A 9,348-nucleotide genomic window follows, 5' to 3' on the forward strand; every position below is an offset into this window, starting at 1 on the left:
TGTTTCAGTGATTGTCTTGATTTACTTGACATTGCTATTTGACAAAGAAGCAACGTGGAAGTAAACTATAGCAAGTACAACACGTGAACAGTATAATATGGCTGTTGCCATTTGCGTGTACAACTGAAATTGAGTTGCACATCTATTTAGACTCAAAAAGTGCCTGATAAAATACTTACGTTTAGATTATGTGTTAACTATAGCTCTATGTATGTTTGACAGACTGTTGTATATCATAAAATTTTTGCATGAAGTAATGAATACTGTTTAATCATTTGTTGAATCATCTCTTAGATATCTAAAGAATTCAAAATCAAAATGCATTCTATTGTATTTTTTTCTAAATGTCTTGAAAATGCTTTGAAATTTTGTAACTATCTGGGAATTTTGTAGATCCATTTATGATACATTTATATGACAGGTTGTTAAAAACCCTGAGGTATGTAATAATGTTTGGTGAAACACTTGTGCATTTAAGGGTTAGTACTAGATTTGCTTTTCTGTAAAATGAAACATGAATTCAAAATGTATCCTATTTACTTTTTAAATGCATGTTTCGGGTCTTATCATCCTTGATTCTTCTATGGAAGTTAAAATTGTCTTTGTATTATCTTAAATAAAAAATGTGCCTTTTTAACCCCTGTTTCACTAGGAAATACATCAGAATAGTAAAATGGGTTTACAGTGTCATGTTGACTTTAATGCAAGGTTCAGTCACCGTAACTGAGGATGGTGTTACGCAACATCTACAAAGGACACCATGGCAGAGGAGCTTCCAAATGAAGAGCAGAGCAAATATTAACAAGGCCTCAGTGTAAACAATCTGAGAGGAGAGTGTGAATGAGAGGAGGACAAAAACAAGAAACAGATCAATACACAGCGCTCTATTAACACACTTGAGCTGAAATGATTTAGGCAACAGAGAAACCCCCTTTATCCTTTTGCATTGATTGTGAAAGGCCTTCAGGGTCATTCTGACGACTCTTGGCTTGAATATGAATAAGCAACTAAAGTCAACACATTTGTACCAAGAAGTTGAGGTAAATCCATCATATTCATATCTAAAACACATCACAGTTTGTTAATGAGATGTGTGTGTCATGATGTCATGATGATGTATGGATTCAGTATCGCTAAAAGTCTTTATATGTGTCATATCATGAGGTATTAAATTTCCCTTAACATTTTGAGAAAAAGGAGTGTTATGCACTATGAAAAATTACTGTAACTTTCAGAACTCAAAAATTATTCCCCAGTCAAAAAAGAGCTTTTACTGAACACCTAGCTGCAAAAATGACACATTCTGAATCCTTGGGTTTCTGACATGAGAAACCTGAAACATTTACATATGACAGCACATATTTACATGCCAGTGATACCTATTGGATGATCAGAAACTTCAGAAGAACTAGTAAAAGATCCTACTGAAGAATCTCAACATTAGAAACAAGTGGCTGATCATGACAGTTTGAGTGGCAAAATTCAGTGTGGATTGTTTTATGAATCTGTCTTAATGTAATGCAGGCTGTAACTGAAGGATGTGACCATTAAAAAACTATAATTGACTCAACTGTAAACCCACAGCTCACAAGTGCAGCAAAGCACTGTTTCTCAGTTTACATGCGAAGAGGGTATTTACAAGGGAGTACAGCAGCTAAAGACAGCCCATTAAATGAATAAGGGTCAGAGTGGAAAATGTAAGAAAAAAAGTTAAATAATAAAACATGTATGATATTACGCATACAATAGATGGAAACAGATGAAAACACAAATTAATTAAAATGTATAGTTTATACATTTATATATATTGTCAATCAATTAAAATTGTAATTTAAAATTAATTACATGAGATACTGATTAAATAATAAAATTAATTGTAATTATTTGCATATATTAATATTGTCTGAGAAAGGCCCCTAAATAAAATAAATGTATAATGATTAAATAATTATAAGTATCATATAATGTAATAAATATTATATATATATATATATATATATATATATATATATATATATATATATATATATATATATATATATATATAAAATAATAATTCATATAATCAAAATTACATTGCATTATTGTGGTAAATAAGTAAAGAACTGATTAGACAATTAAAAAAAAAAAGTTTGACAAGGCAAGATGTAGGCAATATATTGTCCACAGCAATCCATTTTGCAGTTGAGTGTCAAACTGTTCGAGGCTTTTTAAAAAACACGTCTATATGCTCATGCATCAGTTGGACACTTTTGGAGCATGTCACTTTGATTGTGTTGTGTCATTAACGCAGTGTTTTTAGGACACTGAGTCAAATTTAACATTGTTTGAAATGTAGAAAAATATCTAATGCCCTTGGATGAGCATACAAGCTCTAGGCAGAGCAGTGTTTTTGAGAGGTTCAGCTCTGATGAACAGATTAATAAATAATTCAACTCTTCAAACCCGATTGAAAACCACATTTGAAACATTAATAGCTGTTTAGTTATTAGAAGTGCAGAAACTGAAAATATTATCTCATGTTTTATAAGACTATGAAGGTGATTTAGAGGCTTAATTCTTACAGATTGTAACCTTCAGATTTTCTATCCAAAAGGTTAATTAACAGCAGGATGATTTTTTTATGATCAAGCAGTCTCAACCTAAGATGACACATTCATAGTCCATTCAGAGTCCAAGTATCTGATGCATATTGTTAACAAAACTGGAAAGCACTTTAAGCACTGTAAAAATCTCAGGTTCCGATTAGACTGTCTAAATAGGTGGCTCTTTGCCAGAATAATCTGCAAAGTAGACCATGCTGGTATTCATTAATCTGGCACCACAAATATTTCATTTTTTAATTTTTCATATAATTCAACCTGATCTCATTAAAATCAAGTGAATGTGGCAAAACGTTTGCTAAATTATATTATGTGGTTCCAGGTATCACGACAGTTTTAAGATAAAATGTCCACTGTGTGGCGCTAAAAGCGAGTTACATTTTATCCCAAACAAATTAGGTGTTTATGGTTAATGCTCTGGAGCTTTTAATCAACAAAACCTCCCTACCCTACACCTTAAACCTAACCGATAGTGTCAGAAAAAGCTATGACACTTTTGGCTCACGTGTCGACTCGCATGCTCTTCAGGACTCGTACCTCGGTTCATTGCATCGCAATAGGAATGCTCTATCAGTTGAGCTACTGCACAATTTGATTGAAATTGGACAAGCTTGTAACATATAGTTGGCTATGTAATGCAAACGTTAAAATATATGGCCTTACAAGTCATGAATTTTAGTTCAAGTGTTCTGGTGTCTTCAGATAGCATTGTGTAGGGGACAGGGTGAAAAGTAAGTAAAGAATGTAATTATGAACTACACAACTTCACTGATATGTTAACCTTTAACTTGGTACAAACAAAGGATTTCACATCAGATTAGCCATTGTTTTCCAGTGGCTGGGCTAGTTTCTATGGGAACAACACAAGTTGTGAGTTTCTGGTCTTACCCGATGATCTTTTGCCAGGCGATGGTGTTGGTGAAGGCTGCGTTTCCGCCTTGTTTTAGGGATGTCCCGGGGGTAGAAATGAAAAAGCCCTTCACCAAAGGGAAGCTGAAATTAAACACACCTATATTAGGTCTGAGGACAGTAACCTATGGAGCTTTAATTTTAGAATTTGAATTGTCTAAAAACAAAAATAAAAAAAAAAATGTAAATGCATGTTTTTCCCTAGTACAAGTGATTTAATGAAATATTAATGTTTTCATGAATTTAATCTTTTTTTGCTGTCATAATTCCGGGTCTCTGGGTTTGCATCAACATTTCATGTCCCTGTCTCATTCAGTTGATTCAATATTTTGAAGGAAGCATTTTGTGCATTGGTATACACTTTATTAACTTATTCTGAAAAATTGCGTAACAATTGTTTGTGCTTGTAATATAAACAGTACAAAAATGTTACATAAGGTAAATGTTTATGGGTCAAGAACATCGATTGAGAGGCACTGATTGTCAAAATTAAATTAAAAGTAAATTAATGCTGCAACAATGGAAATCTCCAAACTAATTGATGCTAAATCCATTGTTTCTTGAGGTGTGTCCTCCCTGAACAAAGACAGCAGGGAATTACATAATTCAAGAAGAGCATATCTTCTGGCCCAGACAATGAGTGCATGGATTGGGGAGACAAAATCTCTCTCAAAAGCAAAACAAAATTCATAAACCATAGCACATGATATTGGGACAAAAGATGATTTTCCAGTGCATGGCCACACATGAACCTCTGTTCCACACCAGTGAGTGCTGCAGCACTGATGTTTTGACATTTGACAAGGCTGATTTGTCAAGCTAATCAACTCCTCTGTTCTGTGATAAATGGCCCTTTATGGAGACAGAATAAATAAACATTGGGCTGTCAGATGAAAGACACATTTGCTATTTATACTAGAGTAGTTCCTAGCCATTTTCTTATTGCTGATGCTTCCTGATAAGACTAAGTAAACATCAAAATGTCAAACCCTGTCATTCAATGCTGCAATTTATAGGCGTTAATGTTTTGTTTTTACAGTTGTGCTCAAAAGTTTGCATACCCTGGCAGAAATTGTGAAATTTTGGCATTGATTTTGAAAATATGACTGATCATGCAAACAGACTGTCTTTTATTTAAGGTTAGTGATCATATGAAGCCATTTACTATCACATAGTTGTCTGGCTCCTTTTTAAATCATAATGATAACAGAAATCACCCAAATGGCCCTGATCAAAAGTTTACATACCCTTGAATGTTTGGCCTTGTTACAGACACACAAGGTGACACACACAGGTTTAAATGGCAATTAAAGGTTAACTTCCCACACCTGTGGCTTTTTAAATTGCAATTAGTGTCTGTGTATAAATAGTCAATGAGTTTGTTAGCTCTCACATGGATGCACTGAGCAGGCTAGATACTGAGCCATGGGGAGCAGAAAAGAACTGCATAACAAGGTAATGGATCTTTATAAAGATGGAAAAGGATATAAAAATATATCCAAAGCCTTGAAAATGCCAGTACTGTTCAATCACTTATTAAGAAGTGGAAAATTTGGGGATCTCTTGATACCAAGCCAAAAGCAGGTAGACCAAGAAAGATTTCAGCCTCAACTGCCAGAAGAATTGTTCGGGATACAAAGAAAAACCCACAGGTAACCTCAGGAGAAATACAGGCTGCTCTGGAAAAAGACGGTGTGGTTGTTTCAAGGAGCACAATACGACGATACTTGAACAAAAATGAGCTGCATGGTCGAGTTGCCAGAAAGAAGCCTTTACTGCGCCAATGCCACAAAAAAGCCTGGTTATAATATGCCCGACAACTCCTTGACATGCCTCACAGCTTCTGGCACACTGTAATTTGGAGTGATGAGACCAAAATAGAGCTTTATGGTCACAACCATAAGCGCTATGCCTATAGTGAAAAGAATACCATCCCCACTGTGAAGCATGGTGGTGGCTCACTGATGTTTTGGGGGGTGTGTGAGCTCTAAAGGCTCGGGGAATCTTGTGAAAATTGATGGCAAGATGAATGCAGCATGTTATCAGAAAATACTGGCAGACAATTTGCATTCTTCTGCACGAAAGCTACGCATGGGACGCTCTTGGACTTTACAGCACGACAATGACCCTAAGCATAAGGCCAAGTTGACCCTCCAGTGGTTACAGCAGAAAAAGGTGAAGGTTCTGGAGTGGCCTTCACAGTCTCCTGACCTTAATATCATCGAGCCACTCTGGGGAGATCTCAAACGTGCGGTTCATGTAAGACGACCAAAGACTTTGCATGACCTGGAGGCATTTTGCCAAGACAAATGGGCAGCTATACCTCCTGCAAGAATTTGGGGCCTCATAGACCACTATTACAAAAGACTGCACGCTGTCACTGATGATAAAGGGGGCAATACGCAGTATTAAGAACTAAGGGTATGCAGACTTTTGAACAGGGGTCATTTACTTTTTTTTCTTTGTTGCCATGTTTTGTTTTATGATTGTGCCATTCTGTTATAACCTACAGTTGAATATGAATCCCATAAGAAATAAAAGAAATGTGTTTTGCCTGCTCACTCATGTTTTCTTTAAAAATGGTTCATATATTACCAATTCTCCAAGGGTATGCAAACTTTTGAGCACAACTGTATCTGATTTTTTTCTCTTGCATTGCAAACAAATTATGTGATTCATCATGTGTTTGTTGCATGCTAAAAATATTATACCATATTCTAATGTTTTCATGAATGTTGCTCTTATAATTAGCTTTCATACTTGTAGAGCGCCAATCATGAATTCCATTAGAAGCCTATTTCAACTCTTAAATTAATGGTTAGTTGGGCACAGCATTCTTATTGCAATTACCATCTTATATTTCTATTATCTGAACCCATCGAAAAGGATCCTCAGTATGAAATATAATTTTACTATTATTATTATTATAATTTTTTTATTATTATTATTTTACAGTAGGATCGCATTTGTTCTGATATTTGATTTGATCCGATTAAAATTAGTTCCAAATTATACAGTAAATAACGGTTCCTCAAGGAATTACGTACGCAATCTTTTCAGATTTTTGATTAGGAAAAGAGCCAATTTGTTCAGTTGTAAAGTAAATTAAAGAGAAACATAAATTAGGCATGACTTAAACTTATGTAACATAAGGGTCAAATATACTAACATTTCAACTATATTTTGTTTCTGAGTGAATCTAACACTTACTGTAGTTACAGTTGTTGTGGTTCTTAGCCCAAGAACATTTTGTACTCAAATGAATATGATTGACATGCTTGATACTATCTGATTGTAATACCTTTCAAATACCTCCAAATAAAAATGCATGCATCAAATGGGCAGGTTTAATCCATTTTGCTGTGCATACTCCATGATCACTGTTGCTTACCTTCCTTGCACTTTCAAAGCCGTGCTCCAGGGCAAGTTGATGAGCATCTTCATTCGTCCCCTCATGCAACTGGACCAGAAAATTATTTGTAAAGATGACATCCTCGTCTGCTGCAGCTATAAGCACCAGTGTATTAGCCAGTATGAGAGCCACCGCTGTCCCATCTCTAAACAATCCAAGCATCGCGCGCGCGTGTGTTATTTCGCCGTGCAGTCTGCGAGTGAATGCTGTCAGTAGGAGATTGCGCTGAATGTTGGACCACTTCACCAGCGCTCGTCAGGACGCATCTCCTCAATCATCGGTGGATGAGGTGCGGGGAGTCGGACCGTTCGTCGTTCGAGTTGAGGGTTTGTGTATTGGACCGAATCTGCATTTTCAGCCTCCCTTTAATCTATAATTCATCGGCATAAACGTGTGGCTCTTTTCCATGTGACGTTCCTCGGAAAGATGCCCAATAAGCTGAGGCGGGTGTGGCTGATTGCTGCCGCCCTCTCTCCCCCTCAGTAGGCTTTTACTTTCAGCACCCTGGAGAATTCCACCATCCTACTCTCTAGTTCTAGTTTACCCAGGCAGCTCGTGTTCCGGTTCAAAATAAATTAAGCTTTACCAAGAGCTATTGTGACATATTGCCTCGGAAAATAGGCTAAGTTGGACTCGTTCCTCAGTTTGTAAAAACAAGCAAAGGTCGCATTGAAGGCATTCCCCGGGCATATGCAAATATTAAAGCTCTTATATTATTTATTTATTGCAAAAACGTGTGTTATTTAAGCTGTAAAGTTGTCGAAATCGCGATATAGTGATATAGGCGGATTAACTTTGTTTATGCGTATCTTTGCGCATATCGCGTGTAAGATACCGGTATTATCGGCTTTACACTGTCATGATTGTTGAGTTGAAATATCGGACACAATTTTCTACAGACAAGGTTAGTAAGCATTTTTATCACACAAGTATCAGGTTGAAAAGAATAGTTCACTCCAAAATGAAAACTTTCATCATATAGGCTACTCGCCCTATGTCCTTACAAACCCAGATGACTTTCTTAGACTTATTGGAAGACATTTGGAGAATGTCCTGTCCGTTCTTTTACAAATAGTTACACAGAATGGGGACTGAGTCCAATTGGCTCGATGTGCGTGCGCATTCGGCTAATATCTTTGCCAACTCAGCAAAGAGGCAATTGCTTTTTCATAGGAGGGGCACCTCGTCAAAGGGGCAGGAGCTCGAGCCATCTCTCTGCACATGCTTGCAAAAAAAGCACAATGAATGTATCATAAAAGTTGTCAATTCGACTAATGCCCTATATTCGAAGTAGACCTTAACTGAAGCCATATAGCTCTGTGTGGCAAACTTTATTTGGTTATTGGCCAAAATTTAAAGGAGCAATATGTAACATTGACATCGAGTGTTTAAAATGGGTACTGCAGTCCTAATTCAAAATATTGGAGAGAGTTGTCTTCCCCGCCCCCTCCTCATCATACTCGAAGCTCACACGCGGGTTGCCAGGTCGAGGACACGCAACAGGAACGAGCAAACTGACAATGGCAAGCGACGAGCCTTACACTGTAAGTTGATCAGCTAATGTATACGTTTGCAGTGTTTTTATTGTTTGCAAATTATAAACCAGCTCATGTGGAACTCTGTCAATGTTAGCTAGATGTATTGCTGGCTTCCATGGCTGCAGAGCGCTGTGTTTGCCCGCTAACTTATTTCAAATCTGGCAACCCGGGGTGTCAAAATACTATTGGGAAATGGGCAGTGGGCGGGATCACACAGGCCAAAACACAAACAGAAACTCCGGACCGGAATGGACATTCCAAAGTAGAATATACTGGCTGTAGCATTGTTTTAGGAGACGCCAGTATTTCAGCTTAGCATGTTTACTAAATTTCTAATAACATATTATGATAATTTTATGCTTTAGTACAGTAAATATATTACATATTGCACCTTTAAGTCGTTATACTGTATGTAGCTCTTAAATCAAATACGCCGTTTTTAGACACATCAAAACATTTTTGACATCAAATGTCATTGGTTCTCGCATATCATGTGACCAAACGTCATTGCTGTCGAACCTAATGCAACTTTATTCCAGTGCAATGCCTTGCCCCTTAGACTTCCATTGCAAGTTCATTACTGTCACCACAATTTTTGTTTATTTTTACAAACAGGGGGACAGGTCGAAATTATTTGTGGTAGTCGTCAACATGCTACAACTTAACTTGTATTACAACTGGGACATTCGTTTAAAAACAGAGCACTGAGTCAGATAGATCCTCTGTAACCAATCTATAGTTTACAAACCCATCACAGCTCAACTTTCACAGATGAATCGATTTCTACTGCAATCTCAAAGAATACATGAGTGTGCTTGTGTGCCAGTGAGACTGATTCTGAATTGTTTTCATGCTCTTCAATCTTTTATAAGGATTACATCTGAAA

At 36.7% G+C, this 9,348-nt stretch overlaps 1 protein-coding gene across 1 annotated transcript in view; it reads right to left on the reverse strand.

Moving 5' to 3' along the window:
• The window catches only part of LOC127413928 (neuroendocrine convertase 2-like), a 114,924-nt gene extending 107,594 nt beyond the window's left edge, over window positions 1–7,330 (reverse strand). The window contains exons 1-2 of the mRNA XM_051651506.1: window positions 6,904–7,330; window positions 3,492–3,596 (exon numbers count right to left, since the gene is read on the reverse strand). Coding sequence (XP_051507466.1) covers window positions 3,492–3,596; window positions 6,904–7,086 — 288 coding nt within the window. The 5' untranslated portion in view covers window positions 7,087–7,330. The remainder of the gene's footprint in view (window positions 1–3,491; window positions 3,597–6,903) is intronic.
• Window positions 7,331–9,348: the final 2,018 nt, after the last annotated feature.

This window comes from Myxocyprinus asiaticus, chromosome 23, assembly GCF_019703515.2.
Source record: "Myxocyprinus asiaticus isolate MX2 ecotype Aquarium Trade chromosome 23, UBuf_Myxa_2, whole genome shotgun sequence".
NCBI lineage: Eukaryota > Metazoa > Chordata > Actinopteri > Cypriniformes > Catostomidae > Myxocyprinus > Myxocyprinus asiaticus.